Below are 19,918 nucleotides of genomic sequence, written 5' to 3'. Positions count from 1 at the left end.
CAAGTTGATGATGTAATTTGTCCATGTGTGGTCCAGCCCTATGGGATGCATGTGCTAAAAAAAATGTAATATTGTTTTGATGCTCATGCCTATAGAGATGACTATAGTATATGACTAATAGTACATGACTATAGAAATTACTACATGACTATAGAGATTACTATAGACAGTACATGACTAGAGATAACTATAGAGATGACTGGTAGATAACTAGAGATGACAATAGAAGTAAGTTTTTGAATAAATTGTATATTTTTTGAAGAAAATAATAGAAATTGCACCCCTTTGCATTTTGGACAAATGTAAAGGATCCAAAATGATTTGACTGATTATTCTTATTTCTTTGTCCATTTTTTATTAAATGGACATTCTACTTGGTTAAATTGCTCAGAAAGAAAAAAGAATTCTATTGATCTACAATTTTTGTATTTTAGACATTTCAATTGCGTTCTGATTATTTAAGCAATAGATCAGATCGTATGAAGTATCTCAGTACAAGTGAATGTACTTAGTTACTTTGGGTGAACAGAGCATGGGTGCATTTGGCTGGCAGATGGCGCCGATGTCCACAAAGGAACCATCCAATGACAGGAAAATGCAGGAATAAAATTTACAGTAAAGGGAACATGCAGCATGCATGTGTTATGTGAACTCACATGCTCTGGGTTTCAAAGTGCTTACTGAGGCTATGTGGGATTAGGTTAAAAACTTCTGAATGCAAATAAAGGGTAGAGAAAACAGGTGGCCCTCTATGCTTGTTCTTGCTATATGTGATAAATCCTGTGAAATCGGACTTGTGGCCCAATTTAAGTTCTGCTCAAATGGGCAAATCTAAATGAAAAAGATGGAGGGATGGATTAATAATTAATAAATAAATATGAACTCTCAAATAAGTATCTAACACTTTTAATAACGCACAACAGCAGAACGCCCTGTACCTCTCTCAGCGTTTCTGAAACCTGTGGGTGTGAAGTGTGATTTTGAAACACATATCTGTCTCATGCACGTCACAGAAATTGAGTAAACTTCCTCTTTTGTGATTTCTGTTCTCCAACAAAGTGTGCAACGAATCTACTTTGAAGATGAACCAGAATGAGTGAGGACGTGTACGCCATACCAGACCTGACAAAGAAGGTCAGAAATGGCAGAGGAGAGAGGGAGCAGGAGATGGAGGAGAGAGGAGAGAGAGAAGAGAGGATAGTAGACATCTATGTCACTGCAGACGACCTTGAACTTGTCCCTGGGACACAGCAGGATGCTGTGCAGAAGAACACAGCACAGGAGCAGAATGAAGGTACAAATAAATCCTACAATGATTCACTAACACATCTGGAACACCACAATCATTTTGACACATCAAAGTAAGAACTGACACATTTTGTTTCAAACCACACTACTTGGTGTCATATTATTTTGTCAATTAAGAACATAAATTACTAATCTGTCATAAAGCATCATAACTTGTTAAAACCATCTGTAGTATTCTGATAGTTTTCTCTTATGTTTTTCAGGCACTGATCAGTCAAAGAACAATCATTCCAGAGCTGCTGCAGTGTGTCTGGTGCTGCTGAGTCTTCTATTGGCTGTCATCATTGGTCTGGTGATAAAGTGTGAGTGTCATTCTATAAACACTATCTTTACATTTTATGTGTGTTGGAAATAGTGTTGATGGCTGTTGATTGGAATACTTTGGCCTCTATTTTGGGTCAGGACTCAGGTGGACTGGTGAAGTGTGCAGCATTTGGGAAATTTGACAATTTATGGAGGCGAAGTGAAGTGTTTTTCCAGCACAGCACAATTTGCTTCATCCACCTGCTTAGATGGCTCAGCGTATAACAAAGTGCACGCTTGTCCATTGCTATTTTCAGCATATTTTAGTTGGCGGAGGCAAAACCAAGATAGATTTCCCTCAAGATGAAAAACATAATTTTAACATTTTGAAATGCATTCTAACCCACATGTGAAAATAGTTAAATTGCTCACAAAACTATTGTTTGTCACAATGCACAATAGTCAGGGTTGTGTATTACCAATAAGTTGGTGATACGATGCATTTCACAATACAGAGGTAATTTTTTTTTGTTCTAAATCAAAATGTAAAAAATTCAAAACAACAAAAAAATAGCCAATCTACAAGCTCTCAATCCGTTTCGATGCTATACGTTGTGAGCTTGTAGATCAGCTATACTGACAAAATGTTGACAAAATCTTCTCTCATGTGGGTCCCTGGACCCTGGCACAAAGACTTTTAAAACGCACAGCATGACGCATAACAATTTGGGGATCCTCGACACGAGAATGACTGGTTTAAACACCCCACCATATCAAATTAAATGCATAGCCTTCATTTTGTACAGCAGTGTTTTTCAATAAAACAGCAAATATGATATAATAAATGATTGACAGCCTATAATTCAATAAGCATGATATATACTTGTACTTCATGCACCGAACATAGCTGATCTGCAAGCGCACAAGGCGTCACATCCAATGTATTGTGCGCTTGTAGATCGCAGTAAATCCCACCCATTGTTGAAGGCTAATGATGAGAATTAGCCTGAAGGGTTTGTTTTAGTTTGTTGTTGTTGACTCTGCACCTCTTGCACAAGGACATCCGTTTGATCTGGAGATAAATTATGTTTCTGAGGCTTTTCTTCCATGAGTGTGGACCAGAACGGCCTATCTTTTTAGTTCATTATTTACCCAGGGTAGTATTTGAGCACAAGTTCTCATTTTTAGCAACGCTCTGCACATAGACAGACAAAGACAGACTCACACATTAAACCTGGTGTTGACCACTGAGCAGCTCCACTGGAGCAGTTGAGGGTTCAGTGCCTTGTTCAAGGGCACTTCAGCGATGTTGGGGGAGTCAGTGAGTGGTGGCCATTCACTTCCCCATGCAGATTTCTTCCTACCGTTCCAGGGAATTGAACCGGGAATCTTCTGGCAACAAGTGTGCTCCTTTAACATTAAGGCCACCACTGCCATTGCTGCCCTTTGAGCTGAGCACAATTCACTGCTCTTAAAGGTCATGACAAGCCATCATTTGATTAGTCATTACTCGTTATTGAATCCACCTGCGACAAACCCATTGATAATACAGTTCAGCACAATCTAAGCTAACCGTGAATACTCCTCCCTTCTCTAGTCCAATAAGCAGTCAGAGATAAATGAATGGTGAGCGGTCATTGTTGAGAAATAAACACAGACAGGGTCTTCATCACCCTTAAGGGGTTTATTTATAATAATGGCTGCTCACCATTCATTATTCCAGTTCAGTCAGACAACTCTTAGATTGGATTAGAATATATATTTATTAGCAAGCTTGAGCATGGAATAGAAAGCATGAGGAAGCATGGTTTGGCGTCAGGCCTCTGAATCCATTCATCCCCTGTAAGGATAACATTTTAATGAATGTTACATGCCAAATAGCATTTACAGGGAATTAATTAAACCCCCATGGGGATCTAGAAACAGAGCCTACAGGTGGATGCCGGGGAGGCGGGTGGGATGACTTTCATGGGCAGCAGCAGTAAGCAGCGAGCAGCAGCAGGTAAGCAGCGAGCAGCGGTAGCAGATCTCAGCAAGCAGCAGCCGTAACGACACACGTCGGCTCAGCAAGACAGGGCAGCCAGAGTGAGCAGGTAACAGCACAGTACCTATAACCACCCGATCAGGAGGAAAGAGCATGTGACCTAGTCACCTGATCGGTTGCCCCAATCCCTTGAGTTGCCTGGCCTGAACTAGCTCCATAAACTGCGCCTCATTTCAGTCAGACAACTCTTAGATTGGATTAGAATATATATTTATTAGCAAGCTTGAGCATGGAATAGAAAGCATGAGGAAGCATGGTTTGGCGTCAGGCCTCTGAATCCATTCATCCCCTGTAAGGATAACATTTTAATGAATGTTACATGCCAAATAGCATTTACAGGGAATGAATTAAACCCCCAAAACAGCAAGAACCCCCAAAACCGCCTGGGAGCACAGAGCCTGACGCCGGACCAACCATCTGTGAGAATGGTGGAGCTCCATAATTTAACATGATATAATGACTGAGTTCCTCATCATAAATTTTTTAAATTTAACTAAACAAATGCAGCATGCATCCATGTGTTCAGCGAGCCTGATGAATCCAGGTACCCGCTGATCCCTGAATTCAGGAGTCCTAGACGGTATCCTAATATGGCGTCCACGCTGTGCCGCACCAACTCGGATTCGAAGAGGACATTCTATATTTATTTCTTTTTCAAAGAAATCTGCTATATATATACACATATATATATAATGAGTCATCCTATGATGAATGATAACTATTGTTTATCATCCATAATAAATAAAGTGTACTGACTATGTGTGTAAAGACGTGCTATCTTTACATCTGAATCAGTACTATATATATAATATATTAGCCTGACTGCATAGTCATAAATAGCCCAACATTTTTGAAACCCAACATATTAAATAGCCCAACGCCATGAAGTCACCAATAACTAATCCCCAGCCATCCACCCGATCTCAAAATTAAGCAAAGAATATTGCGGCAGCAGCTTTTTTTTTATTTAAGCAGATTTACACAGCGTGCGCACTCATAAGCTTTTGGGCATGCAGAATTTCTTTTTTGTTAAATCTAATGTATCTAGTGTAAGCTCCTGAGGACCATCGCCCCAGGGATTTGAGTGAAGCCGAAGGCACAAGCAGCGCTGCAGTTGTCGCTGCTCCAATGCGAAGGGAGTGCGCTGTGTAGACACTTGGAGAAAGCCCGCAGCTTGAGCAGATCTCTCTCAGCTTAGCCGTAAACCAGGATCTGGTCATCGGTTTGCCGCCATCGGTGAGGAAAAGAGGATCATTTGGGGCAGAAACCGGCCTGGTTGCCAGGTAGCTCAACATAGAATTGAAAGGACAAAAATCAGAATTATTCCTTGCGATGATCACAGGAGTTCCTTTACACCACTTGTCAGTTTTAGAATGTTTCAAATACACCGTGAAATACTCATGCTCTATGGTTAGGTCTGAAAAACAGAGATCATGCAGAGGATTGAATGCCAGTGATCTAGTAGTAAATTCTCCACATCTCATAAACCCATAGAAAGCCATTAACAAGACTGCCTCCACCATTTTATCCACATAGGGCGTGTACACCCGTGATCTTAATTTGGAAACCAGCTGTTGCACCAAAGTGATTGTAAGAGGTAAGCGTTTGTCATTGCCTTGGAGTCGCTCTTTTTTGAGACCGTTGAGAAGCAGACGGATTGAAGGATTTCCTAGAATGCTATCTACTGATGGGTCTTGGCAACGAAGATGGAACTGAATGCCGGCTATTAAAGCCTTGATGGACTGAGGCTGCAACTTGCGGGACTCAAAAGAGTGGACTATGAATGCGCATACCATAGGGATATTCACAGGTAATGGCGGGCAAGCAAAACGGGCACAGAAAGAACAAAAGAACCACCATGCAGAATCATAAGATTTTAATGTGCTTTTTGCTAAACCATTTCTCATGTATTTGGCAGCGGAATTCAGCAAGGACAGGAGAGGACTTTCGATGCCTAATCTAGGATCGCCTGGTGGAACCCTGGGCAAGGCAGGCCGCTTGGCTTTGCGTCTGGACACAATTTTTGGAATTCCTGGAATTTGAATCGAGACAGAGCGTCAGCTATTTTGTTCTCGTACCCTGGAATGAAAACGGCGTGCATAATGAAATTACCCTTAATGCACGTCCAGGTAAGACGCCTCATAAACTGATTAATTACGGGAATTGAAGAGCGCCCCTTGTTAATTATATGCACAGCGGCCTCGTTGTCACACAAAACTGTGATCTTTTTCCGGGACCACTGGCTACCCCACAGTAATGAGGCTACGACAATTGGGTACAATTCAAATAACGCTATTGATTTACTATCCTCTGGCATATCAGCCATTTCTTTAGGCCAGCTTTCCGCGAACCATTCTCCATTGAAAAACCCCCCGAAACCCACGGAAGGCGCGGCATCTGTGAAGAAATTAATTGACGCGGATGTTTCTGCTAACTCATTATAAAAGAAGGAAATGTCGTTCCACTGATCTAGGAACAGAGACCAGAATCTTAAATCTGACTGGCTTCCTTCGTCTAAAATGATAGACCCCTGCAAATCTTTTGTCGTTTTGGACAAATCTAAAAGTCGGGAAATAAACGAGCGCCCTTGTGGGATAATCCGCATGGCGTAATTTAGATGGCCGAGAAGAGAAAGCATTTCCTTTTTTAATACCGAGGCTGCCGAAGTGAAAGACTTGATAATATCCCTGATCCGAATCAATTTCTCTTCAGGGAGAGAGGCTTGCATGAGGACACTGTCCAGCATGATGCCCAAAAATTCTAGCCTTGTACAGGGCCCTACTGTTTTCTCCTCAGACAGAGGAACTCCAAATTGTTTGAAAACATCTCTTACTATTGAGATGCAACGCGCCGGAGGTGACCCGGCGAAATCCACCACTAGAAAATCATCCAACAAATGCAAAACGAAAGGTAATTTGTAGGTGTTGGACAAAATCCAGCATAAGGCTTCTGAAAGAGTGTCAAAAATCCGCGGGCTGCTCCGACAGCCAAACGTCAATTTAACGGCAAAATACAATTTGGACCGCCATCTAACCCCGAAAATATGCCATTGGGAAGGATGTAATGGCATGACTTTAAACGCGTCCGTAATGTCCGCCTTCCCAAGCCAAGCGCCCTGTCCTGCAATTTTTAACATTTGAATGGCATTATCTACTGTGGCATAGAATAAGGAAAACGGGGCCAGAGGAATTAAGCTGTTGATACTCGGGACTGGCCCTTTATGAGGGGCTGACAGGTCCACGATTAAACGCTTTTTTCCTGAATATTTTCTCGTGGCAATTCCAATGGGGCTAACCCTAAATGGGTTAAATGGTGATTTAGAAAATGGACCTATCATGTACCCCTTTTTTATCTCTTTCTCCAGGAGCTCGTCTACCACTAGCGGATCCTTAATGGCGGATTGTAAATTTGGACACACATGTGTGGTTTTTGGAAGCCAACATAGACCAGCTAAGAACCCCTGCACTAGTCCGGTGATGAGATAGTTGACCCAGCACTGGTTCGGATGATTTTTTAGAGCCGTAGAAAGAGCAGGGACGATCACAGGCGTAGAGGGATGCAAATCATTTATTTGGCTGATTTTGCAGCCGGACGGACCCTCCTTGGGCACACAGACCGTGGGTGGCTGTCTGCGCACCAGCTGCAAATATGCATATATTTACAATTAACAAATGTGCAGACATTTTCATTGAAATTAATACATATGGGTGTTTTTGAGCCTGGAGCATAAGGCACCTGTCTTTTGCTGGGACCGAACGCTGCAGCTTGATGGCCGAATGCCGCAGATTGCTGGCGAGGAGCCCGGCTTTCGCCCAGGGCCAGGAACGCAGATTTTGGGCAGAGATTAGAACGGTGGCTGAACGAAGAACATATGGTGCAGGAGATGGCTTGATGGCCCGTGAAGTGCCTGCTGATCAGGCCTAAATCTACAACTGCCCAATCGATTCTCTGATTAAATCTTTGTATGTACATAGCTGCTTTGGAGGAGAAGCTTTTGTGATATTAAAAAAACAACATCCCTCCATAAGACAGCGCTAAATCTGCGATAATAGACAGGTAAGTATCTAACTCTACTCTCCTATCAGGATATACTTCACAGATCGTGTCTCTGTACACGCCGAAAGCTACGAAGAATTCAGCTAATGTAAGAGATTTGGATAATCTTGGATCACTCTCCTTAAGAATAACAGAAAAATCGCCACAATCCACCATCCGTTTCTCTGAAGAATCTGCTGCGTTAATAAGAATTTTGATGAGATTAACGTCCTGCCCTTCGAGTATCTGGGTCCTGAGAGCATCAGGAATAGCCCCTGCTGGGGAAAGAAACGCTGCTCCTACTGCTGGCGCCGGGACTGCAGTTCCCAGGTTCCTCCTGGGTTTGACTGCAGGATCGGCTGCTGACGTCATCGTGACGAAGGGAGTCGCTGCGGAAGTACCTGCACTGCTATCGACCTGGGTGCTGGCTTTATTTTCCAGCATGATCAGCCTTTGAGTCATGCTGGATAATGATGATTTGATATCGGTAAGCGCGAATAACACCTCAGCATTCTGCTGAGGGGCCGAAGAAGCGGTGGTCGGAGCTGGAGAGGCCGGAGGAGGGGCAGATGGAGGAGCAGAGGAGACCGAAGGCAGAGCGTGAGCTGGAGCAGCAATCTTCCGCTGCTTCGGCGGAGCCTTGGCACTTTTTCCACCGCTTGGGCCGCGCTTTTTCGCCGGAGCTTTCCCCTTCTTGCCTCTGCCGGTTTCAGTTTCTGGATCATCAGCCGGACTTTGATCTTTTTCTAGCAGAAACTGGAACAGCTCCTCATGGCTAAACCCGTGAGGAACGGGTATATTATTGACATATAATGCCTCCAGGATCCGCACCACTGGCCAGTCGCCCAGCTGTTTTTGGACTAGCCGGGAACTACGGCGCCGCTGATCGGACGCAGAGTCGATCTCTTTGGCCGGGGGACTCGGGATGTCCCCAGGGGGGAGGGACGCGATCCCGGTGTCTGGAATTTCCTCCGTACCCCGTTCGCTCCCCGTGTCCGTGGAGGAGGAGGACATGGCGAGGAGGACGAACAACCGGGAGAAGAATTTATAAGTTTTCATGGGCAGCAGCAGTAAGCAGCGAGCAGCAGCAGGTAAGCAGCGAGCAGCGGTAGCAGATCTCAGCAAGCAGCAGCAGTAACGACACACGTCGGCTCAGCAAGACAGGGCAGCCAGAGTGAGCAGGTAACAGCACAGTACCTATAACCACCCGATCAGGAGGAAAGAGCATGTGACCTAGTCACCTGATCGGTTGCCCCAATCCCTTGAGTTGCCTGGCCTGAACTAGCTCCATAAACTGCGCCTCATTTAGGGTTAGGGTTAGGGTTTGTTATTCATTATTAAATGAATAACAACATGTAACAACAAAATGATTTAATTGATTTTAAAAGTATTTAATTGCTTATGGTAAAGAACGATCTAGTTCATTAGATTAGCTATGCCAGGTGTCCAGTATAACAGGTAAATATTATGTCACTGCATTGACAATTTCTCACCTCAAAGCTTTTCCAAATCATTCTTTAGTGTAGCTCCTGTTTAGCTGTAAAATTACATTGTATGTTGGTTTTGCACAGCTGCCTTGTTGAATAGGGCAACAACAACCATTCATGTGCATTGTCTGCAGCAGTCTGTTATTGATAGCAGTGGTCATTATAGAAAATAACACGCCGTTGATTGATCAATCAGGATCAAACATTCAACCAAGCTGTGTAATAAATACCAAACATTTTCACGTCGTTCACTGAGCTTCATACCGGTTCACCGGTTACCCCAAAATAAGGTCTTTGTCTCACCATCAATTGAAGATTATCAGAACAAAGTTGCACGTACAGTAAAGCTCATTAGTTTGTTGATTCTCCTTCTTGCAGATTCTAAATTGAATACAGAGAAAAACAACCTACAGTCCAGATATAACAATCTAACTGAACAGAAGGATCAGCTACAGTCTAGATATAACAATGTAACTAAAGAGCGAGATGACCTGAAGAAGAGACTCTGTGGTCAGTGAGACATCGCTGTTTTTATTCATTGTTATATCATATTGTTCATCAGTTGCCTTTAATATGAGCAAACAGTTGCTAATGTGACAAAGGTGAAACGGGGGTTTCTTAAAACTTTTGTAAAGGTTTTTATTGGTGCTTAATGTATAATTATTTGCTCATTTAACCACCATCTTATTATTTTTGTACAACCGTTTTGCACTGTATTGAGTTACAATTGTTTTCCCCCGGTCCCTTGGTTCACTCATTGAGAGACATTCAGTGGCAGAGAGGTGGTCACGAGGTCCCGCCCAAGGCCACGGTCATGGCCAATGTCCCCAGACATTATGTCACCACGGACAAATGAAGGAAGAGAGAGGTGTGGTTTTGACAGGTATAAAAGAGGAGGCGGGACAGTTGAAAGAAGAAGCAGAGCCCAGAGAGAAGGAGGGTCAGACGGAGAGAGGTAGCAGAGGCGGAGGTTGTATGAGAGCCCCGGAATAAAGTGAGGGAACTTGAGCGAGTTACACCAGCCACCAAGCAGTTGGAAGCCGAGGTGTACCTATCTATGAGCCAAGAGGGAGGAACGATCGAACCGAAGGGGAGGAAGAGAGAGCGAGACCAGACCATAAACAGAGGACCATACGAACCGAGACCAGACCATAAAAGGAGCGCTGAGACGGAGAGTGGTGATAAACGTTGCATACGCAACCTACTCAGCGCCAGGTGTAAAAGCCTGGCCTGTCAGTAAGTACCGATCCATGCAACGTTCATCCTTGTATAAACCACCAACTGTGAAAACGCGCATGTACTTTACCAATGCACAGTGAACTGGTCATAGTTTCTATCATTGCAGAAGGAGAGAAGAAGAAAAGAAGACAAAGACGACTGGCATAAACCCTCTTCCTACTTACCCCCATATATGGACATGCAACATTTCCCCCTGAAACGAAACGTGTTGAGTACCTCAAAAGCACTTTATTGGCACAGCACTTTACTTAAGTATTGTTGCACAGAAACCCCTGCTAAATTGAAAACCTGTTGACCAAGCCTGCGTAATTTGCACAACTTTATAATCCATTTTATAGTTGTTGTGTAAATTACTTTGTTGTGTTTTAGTTAGGTTTTATTAGTATAGTGTTATTTTGATTGTTTTTAAGGCAAAGAAGCCACTGTATTAGGGACCAATAAATATACTTACCTTTTTGATACATTTTGCATCCGTGTCCAGTTTCTCAAGGGAATTTTCTAAAGTGTGTGTTCTCAAAACCAAAGTATTGAAACTTACCAGTAACTCGAACCTGTGAAAGCCTGTAGAAGTAAAGGTGTATTTAAAGGGGACTCTCCTCTATAACAAAAGTGGCGTAGTCGACAAACTAAACAATATTCAGACTGAAACTCACAATAATTACGCACCCAGCACTTTACTGTGCATTGATATTTTATTGTTGTGAGTTTGATATTGAATTATTTATTAAAGGACAAATAAAGTGTGCAATACCTCAAGATAATTGCAAGTCAAATGTGATACAATTACGGCCTTGTTCACATATTTGGCGTAGCGCGGCAGGACTGGTTGAGAACACACAGAAAAAACCCTTAAGAGAAACTGTACTGTTATTTTGTTATTTTTGTGTTTTGTTTTTGCTTTATAATGATGATGATGCCAGTGTATCCCGGTGCCCCGTGGTTGCCCACTTTTGGTGGTACAGAAGGTGAGAGTAGATATAAGGAATGGAAAGAGCAGATCAAAGGATTATTAAGTACCCAGGAACTAACAGAAGTAAAAAAAGTTGCTATTGTAATCAAAACACTCACGAACGAAGCTAAACGGCAAATTAGTGTGGTTGATGATGGCGAACGTGACACAGTGGCAAAAATCTTTACATACTTAGACACTTTATATAAAGAAACTGTTTCAGTCGCAGAAATGCGCTCTTTATTTTATGGGTGCGCACAGCGTGCAGGAGAGAATGTACAAACCTATATCCTGAGACTTAGAGAGCTGTTTTGTGGGCTGCGGCGACACGACTCAGGCACCGCTCCCTCCGATGCCATTCTTCGTGATCAGTTTATTATGGGCTTAGCTGAGGGCCCTCTGGGCCAAGCCTTAAAAGTATATGCTCGACGACACCCTGATGAAGATTTTGCTGCTCTGCGCGAAGAAGCCTGTCTGTTAGATGCTGAACACGGAACTACTGAAATAATGTGCCACGCTGTTAATCCTATTTCTGTCCCCAAACCCTCTCAGGACCCCGCTTGGAGAGAAAAGTTAAAACAGGAAATCATGGACGACGTTAAAACCCAAATGCAAGGATTCACGCAGGAACTCATGAAAGAAATCAGACCGCTCCTCCGCACTGGCACCGCTGACGCACGATCTCGCACTCCGCCCCCACCTGAACGACGGTACACGGCCTCTCAGCGCTATGAATGGGATGAAGGAGGTAGGCCGATATGTGGACAGTGTGGGCAGGCTGGTCATATAGCGAGGTTCTGTAGATCCGATCGAGCTCAGTTAAACTAGTACGCCCTGTCGCCGAGGTCCGGGGGGCAGAGGTGCAACGTTCACTGAAAAAGTTAAGGGCCAATGAAGTGTTTATTGGGGAATGTCCGACAATTGGGATAATGATGGGGGGAGTCAAATTGCGGGGTTTATTAGATACGGGGTCCCAAGTAACGCTGATGCAACAGAGTTTGTTTAACGAAAAGTTCTCACAAGAAAAGATGGAAAATGGGCCTCTGGTGTTTAGCCTACGGGCAGCGAATGGTCTCGATTTACCATACTCTGGCTATGCCATATTCGATTTAGAATTAGAAGGACTGAAGATACCTGGAAGAGGAATAGTAATTGTGAAAGATGAACATTGTATCCAGCCGCTGATAATTGGAATGAATGTGGTCCACGCCGTGTGGCACGCACTATTTAAATTACCTGGGAGGTCTGTGTTTCCATGCCAACAGGAGAGGACGCCATGGAGAGAAGCCTTCGCCGCCTGTAGGAGGGTGGAAGCCGTAACCCACGAAGATGGAGCGTTGGGCTATGTGTGGCCTGTCGGCCGGCGGAGAATCCGAGTCCCCGCCCGCAGTGAATTAGTAGTATGGGGCCGTGCATGGAAAGGACCAAATGGAGCAGAATACGAGGCCCTGATGGAGGCCATACCGGAAGGGAAGGATCTGGGAGTGGCCCGAGCGTTGGTCACCGTGCGTAATGGTCGAGTCCCAGTGCGCATTTGCAACCCCCACTCGTATAGCCTGTCCGTGGGCCGATATCAAAAATTAGGGAAGCTGTATCCGGTGGAGGAGGCCGACGTCCGCGGGAGACGAGACCTGAACCTGTCCCTGGGAACCGATGGAGCAGTGGAAGTGTCCCTGGTGAGCATAGAAGACGATGGACCAGTGAAGACCTTACCTGAGGAGATGGAGGAGTTGACCCGACGAGATGACTTACCTGAACAGCAGAGGAAGGAGCTGCATGCGATGATGTGTAAATGGAAGAAGGTGTTTGCAGTCCATGATGAGGATTTCGGGCAGACGGACGTTGTACAGCACCAAATACCGACTGGAGACGCGGCACCCATTCGTGAGAGGCACCGACCGCTGCCGCCCTCCATGTACAGAGAAATGAAGACTCTACTGAGTGACATGCTGGACAAGGGAGTGATAAAAGAAAGTTGCAGTCCATGGGCAGCGCCCATTGTCCTGGTGAAGAAAAAAGATGGCAGCTGGCGTTTCTGCGTCGACTACCGAAAACTGAATGCAGTAACCCACAAAGATGCTTTCCCCTTACCTCGGATCGAGGAGACCTTAACGAGCCTGACCAAAGCCCAGTGGTTCTCCACACTCGACCTGGCTAGCGGGTATTGGCAGGTGGGCATGGACCCTCGGGATCGGGAGAAGACAGCGTTCACCACCCCCCTAGGACTGTTCGAATTCCAGCGGATGCCGTTTGGGTTATGTAACGCCCCCGCAACCTTCCAAAGACTAATGCAGCGATGTTTGAGTGGCCAGGTGACAGAATCGTTATTAGTGTACCTTGATGACATCATTGTTTATTCACCTGACTTCTCCTCTCACATGCAGCACCTTGACCAGGTCTTCGAGCGGTTGTGGAGACACGGACTGAAGTTGCGTTTGGACAAATGCAAGCTCCTCCAAAAGGAGGTAAAATTCTTGGGCCATGTTGTAGACAAGGAGGGAGTGCGACCGGACCCTGAAAAGGTGGCGGCGGTAAGAGATTGGTCCCCACCCTCGACTGTCCGTGAGGTCCGCGCTTTTCTAGGTCTGGCCGGGTATTATCGCCGCTTTGTGTCCTCGTTTGCTGCTATAGCTAGGCCACTAAATAGTTTGTTAATCGGAATCCCAAATGATGTCAAGTCCCACCAGTGTAAAATAGTGTGGTCCCCTGAATGCCAAAATTCGTTTAATGCTCTAAAAACTGCCCTCACGCAGGCTCCAATACTGGCTTACGCAGATTATGACCAGCCTTTTGTGGTATATACTGATGCGAGTGGCCGTGGGCTCGGTGCGGTTCTGGCGCAGGTCCAGGATGGCCAGGAACGAGTGATTGCCTACGCCAGCCGAAGTCTACACCCGACCGAGCAAAATGATGCAAATTATAGTTCCTTTAAGTTAGAGCTCTTGGCCCTTAAATGGGCCGTGACAGAAAAATTTAAGGATTATTTAACCGGCGCTCAGTTTACAATATATACAGACAATAACCCCGTTGCGCATCTTCAAACAGCTCGACTAGGCGCTGTGGAACAGCGCTGGGCGGCCCAATTAGCATCGTTCACATACGACATAAAGTACCGACCTGGAAAAAACAATGCAAATGCAGATGCCCTGTCTAGATTCCCTGTTCAACCTGTAGGAGTGGCCGTGGTGGAGTTGACGCCGGTGGCTAGGGAGGATGGGTGGGCTGGAGCTGAGTGGCGGGAAGCACAGGATCGGGATTCAGACATCCAAATGGTGAGGAGTTGTGTAGAGCGGAGGAGGCTGCCTACCCTTATGGAGAAGAAGGGTTGGTCACGGGAAGCCAGACAGCTGCTGCGACAATGGGACAGGTTACGCATACGAGACAATGTGTTATATAGGCAAGTGACTGATCAACATACACAAGAAACATACTCACAACTTGTTTGTCCAGGAGCGCGACGAGAGGAGGTGTGGAAAGGACTCCATGTGGCCGCGGCACACGCCGGGTTAGACCGGACTTTGGCGCAGCTTCGGCGCCGGTTCTACTGGCCGGGCATGGAGGGGGCGGTGCGCCAGTTCCAGCGAGGTTGTGTCGCCTGCAGCCTACTGAAGGACAGGTTAGAACCGAGGGCCCCCTTACAGCCATTTAAAGTGTCGTATCCTATGGAGGTAGTGGCTATTGATTTCCTCACATTAGGTAGACCTAATGATGCATGGCAGAATATTCTTGTAGCAACCGATTTGTTTACTCGGTACAGTTGGGCTATTCCAACGCGTGACCAAACAGCGCCCACGACTGTCCGTGCGCTTTGGACACATATTATCCAGCCCTTTGGCTGCCCGGCTCGTTTCCACTCTGACAGAGGCCCAAATTTTTAATCTGAATTAATGCAGCAATTGTGTCATACTTACGGTATTACTAAGAGTCGCACCACCCCTTACCACCCAGCTGGTAATGGGGGGGTGGAGAGGTTTAACCAAACCCTGTTGAACATGTTGCGCTCCTTAGATACTGATCGCCAAGGAAGATGGAATGAACACCTACCTGAGTTAGTACATGCTTATAACAATACTGAACATAGTGCTACAGGCTATGCCCCTGCGTTCTTAATGTTCGGTCGCCATCTGAGGCGTCCGGTAGATGTAGCATTAGGAGTACCGCTGTCACAGAATCGAATGGGAGTGGGAGATTGGGTGCAGGATCACCAGAAACGAATGGCCACAGCGTATAGGACAGCAGAGAAAAAAATGGTAAATATAGCAGCACAGCGTAAACAGGTTTATGACCGCCGAGCTGGCATGCCACCGCTATTGCCTGGAGAGAGAGTATGGGTGCGAAACAGGAACCGCCAGGGACAAGGTAAACTGGGCCCATGGTGGGACCCAGAACCTTTTGTGGTGTTGGAGAGGGTGGGGGATGCGGGGTTAGTATATAGGATCCGACCTGAGAAAGGAGGGCGAGATAAAACGATCCATAGGAATGCATTAAAAGTGTGTATAGCCCCCAGGTCCCCGATGGAGAGCCCCGCACCTGCCCCAGTGTCAGAACCGGTGGGACCTGTATGGCCGCCTTATATAGGGTTTTTTCCTGGTCCTAGGGAACCTGAAGGTCCGCGACGCTCTGGAAGAGCGAACCTAGGACAGCCACCTGAGAGGTATGGACATGACGATTAGAACCAGTTGTCAGGGACTGCCAACGGAAAAGTAGGGGGGAATGTGACAAAGGTGAAACGGGGGTTTCTTAAAACTTTTGTAAAGGTTTTTATTGGTGCTTAATGTATAATTATTTGCTCATTTAACCACCATCTTATTATTTTTGTACAACCGTTTTGCACTGTATTGAGTTACAATTGTTTTCCCCCGGTCCCTTGGTTCACTCATTGAGAGACATTCAGTGGCAGAGAGGTGGTCACGAGGTCCCGCCCAAGGCCACGGTCATGGCCAATGTCCCCAGACATTATGTCACCACGGACAAATGAAGGAAGAGAGAGGTGTGGTTTTGACAGGTATAAAAGAGGAGGCGGGACAGTTGAAAGAAGAAGCAGAGCCCAGAGAGAAGGAGGGTCAGACGGAGAGAGGTAGCAGAGGAGGAGGTTGTATGAGAGCCCCGGAATAAAGTGAGGGAACTTGAGCGAGTTACACCAGCCACCAAGCAGTTGGAAGCCGAGGTGTACCTATCTATGAGCCAAGAGGGAGGAACGATCGAACCGAAGGGGAGGAAGAGAGAGCGAGACCAGACCATAAACAGAGGACCATACGAACCGAGACCAGACCATAAAAGGAGCGCTGAGACGGAGAGTGGTGATAAACGTTGCATACGCAACCTACTCAGCGCCAGGTGTAAAAGCCTGGCCTGTCAGTAAGTACCGATCCATGCAACGTTCATCCTTGTATAAACCACCAACTGTGAAAACGCGCATGTACTTTACCAATGCACAGTGAACTGGTCATAGTTTCTATCATTGCAGAAGGAGAGAAGAAGAAAAGAAGACAAAGACGACTGGCATAAACCCTCTTCCTACTTACCCCCATATATGGACATGCAACATTTCCCCCTGAAACGAAACGTGTTGAGTACCTCAAAAGCACTTTATTGGCACAGCACTTTACTTAAGTATTGTTGCACAGAAACCCCTGCTAAATTGAAAACCTGTTGACCAAGCCTGCGTAATTTGCACAACTTTATAATCCATTTTATAGTTGTTGTGTAAATTACTTTGTTGTGTTTTAGTTAGGTTTTATTAGTATAGTGTTATTTTGATTGTTTTTAAGGCAAAGAAGCCACTGTATTAGGGACCAATAAATATACTTACCTTTTTGATACATTTTGCATCCGTGTCCAGTTTCTCAAGGGAATTTTCTAAAGTGTGTGTTCTCAAAACCAAAGTATTGAAACTTACCAGTAACTCGAACCTGTGAAAGCCTGTAGAAGTAAAGGTGTATTTAAAGGGGACTCTCCTCTATAACAAAAGTGGCGTAGTCGACAAACTAAACAATATTCAGACTGAAACTCACAATAATTACGCACCCAGCACTTTACTGTGCATTGATATTTTATTGTTGTGAGTTTGATATTGAATTATTTATTAAAGGACAAATAAAGTGTGCAATACCTCAAGATAATTGCAAGTCAAATGTGATACAATTACGGCCTTGTTCACACTAACTTTATTATTTTGTTGTTAGAATCATGTGGATTTACATTTGATGGTGGTGTGTGTTATTACGTCTCAATCTCTACTGAGAGGAAAACCTGGGAGGAGAGCAGACAATACTGTAGAGACAAACAATCAGACCTGATGGTCATAAACAGCAAAGACAAACAGGTATGATTTGTGTGTGTGTGTGTGTGTGTGTGTGTGTGTGTGTGTGTGTGTGTGTGTGTGTGTGTGTGTGTGTGTGTGTGTGTGTGTGTGTGTGTGTGTGTGTGTGTGTGTGTGTGTGTGTGTGTGTGTGTGTGTGCGCGCGTGTGCGTGTGAGTGCACGCGTGCGTGCGTGTGTGTGTGTGTGTGTGCACGTGTGCGTGTGCTTGCTGTAATATATATGTTGTACAGTTTGTACTTCAGTAACCAGCATCTTTTCTGTCCAGGACTTTGTTGAGAGAGTTGCTGGCAAATACCAGGACATGTGGCTGGGTTTGACTGACAGAGACGAAGAAGGAGTCTGGATGTGGGTAGATGGAACACCACTGACCACACCAACGTAAGACTTTACCTTACGTTTCAGTTTTCTTTTATTTAAACTAGCATTTGAACTATATTTCACAGATTTGCTGCCTTTGTCTAAAAGGTAATAAATGTTAATGACAATTATACCTATTTTCTATCATTATTCAGTTAATGTGTAACTAATATGTAGAATACAATTTGAGGTCAGGATTAACATACAAAATATTTAGAGGGTAAAACATATAACAGTATTGTAATGTGTTCAATGTTCCTACTTCTTCAGGTACTGGGTCCATGGTCAGCCTGATAACAAGCTTCAAGCAGTAGAAGACTGTGACTGTGCTGTGTTTTGGAATGGAGTTTGGAATGGAGTTAAGAAAGGATGGTTTGACAATCCATGCTATCAAACTAACCGTTGGATCTGTGAAAGAGTTCTGTGTTGAAATCATCATTTTCACAATGTATCAAGCTGGTGTGTTGATGGATGTATTCATTCACATGTGGTAGTTTATGTGTTTGCTTTGGTTTAACTGCCTTGTGATTCTACCCAATATGCACTGTAGATATTACATTTCAATTGATATTCATATTTTCATTATTAAAGGGAAGCCTAGAATGAGAATAACATGAACTTAACAGCCGTTTGTTATACATTTTAATACCGTGTCATTGTTCATATAGACTAGGGAACCAGATGTGACCTGCTTCTAACAGCAAATGCACAATTCTTCTGGTTTTCTAAGCTAGTTTTTCTAATGCAAAGTGACACTCTGTTTGACACATCTCTTTATTCCCTTTTAATATTGCGTACATTTTTGATTTTCAATTGGTTTGTTTCATTTTTGCTTTGGCAATGTAAACGTCTGTTTTCTTACGCTAATAAAGCTGCTTTGAATTGAATTGGATGGACAATGTTTCTCTCTGGCCACCAGGCTGCTGCAGTATGGTACAAGGAGGCAGTCAGTGTAATAATACAAATACATATAGCTGCAAGCAGCAATAAACAGGTTCGAGAGGCAAAAAGCGATATTGAACAATAGCACAATAAGACATAGAAACAGAATGGATTGAACTTGAGACAAAGCAGCCCATGCAACTAACAAATGAGCATTCTCAATAGCTGAGCAGAGTGCTGAGGGATGGTGGATAGCAATCCAGGGTTAAGGACCTCACTCATGGACACCTCAACCTATGGCCATAGACAGGAATTGAGCGTTCAACCTTCGGACTCACAGGCTGTCACACTAGGGATTGAGCTAAGGCTTCATCCAGCCTGACGGTGTCTGTTGAAGATCATAGACTCTTGCCTTCTGCCATGAACTGAGCCCCTGTTTCACAAAAACAAAGATCAGTGGTTCACAAAGCATTTATCAATAGAGAAATGTGATGTCTCCTCTGTACCAAAACTAGTGAAAGTAGCCGAGCTACAAGCTCACAAAGCGTTGCTATCCAAAAGTGAGCTTGTAGATCGGCTATTTTCACAAGGAAATAGGGTATACATTGAAAATAACTACTCTCAAAAAGGTTATGTTATCTTTAAAAATTGCACATGATTCATGTTTTGTACAATGCAATTTAAATGTAACCTGTAACCTTGCCTTCTGCCATGAACGGAGCCCCTGTATCACTAACACTAAGATCAGTGGTTCACAAAGCATTTACCAATAGAGAAATGTGATGTCTCGAAGGAGGAGCCCGGCCAGGAGGCCACGGCCACCAACAGAGCCTAGTCCCTCCACGTGCCACAGCCTCCGCCAGTCCCCACAGAGTAGTTCCGGAGAAGCGGATTGAGTGGCCCTGTCTTACCCTAAGAGGACTGACCGTGGATAGCTACTGGGACATAAGTCAGGGCTTGATCAACCCCGGCTGGGTCATCTGGGCGAGGGTGTATGTTGTTGAAACACCCGATGACCCCCAGGCTACAACACTGATAATACAACAGGTGC

General features: G+C 44.8%; 1 protein-coding gene across 1 annotated transcript; it reads left to right on the top strand.

The window, feature by feature from the left end:
* Window positions 1-1,092: 1,092 nt before the first annotated feature.
* Window positions 1,093-18,839, top strand: LOC308093628 (uncharacterized protein; the record flags this gene model as incomplete). Its single annotated transcript, XM_080439960.1, has 6 exons — window positions 1,093-1,294; window positions 1,512-1,610; window positions 9,496-9,627; window positions 17,491-17,630; window positions 17,894-18,006; window positions 18,256-18,839. 6 exons carry the CDS (start codon window positions 1,093-1,095, stop codon window positions 18,413-18,415), a joined length of 846 nt encoding a protein of 281 aa, XP_080296086.1. The 3' UTR covers window positions 18,416-18,839.
* Window positions 18,840-19,918: the final 1,079 nt, after the last annotated feature.

Source organism: Gymnoscopelus braueri (assembly GCF_963280865.1).
Source record: "Gymnoscopelus braueri genome assembly, chromosome: 10".
NCBI lineage: Eukaryota > Metazoa > Chordata > Actinopteri > Myctophiformes > Myctophidae > Gymnoscopelus > Gymnoscopelus braueri.
The sequence above is the reverse complement of the archived record's forward strand: the minus strand, read 5'-3'. Positions and strand labels throughout refer to the sequence as shown.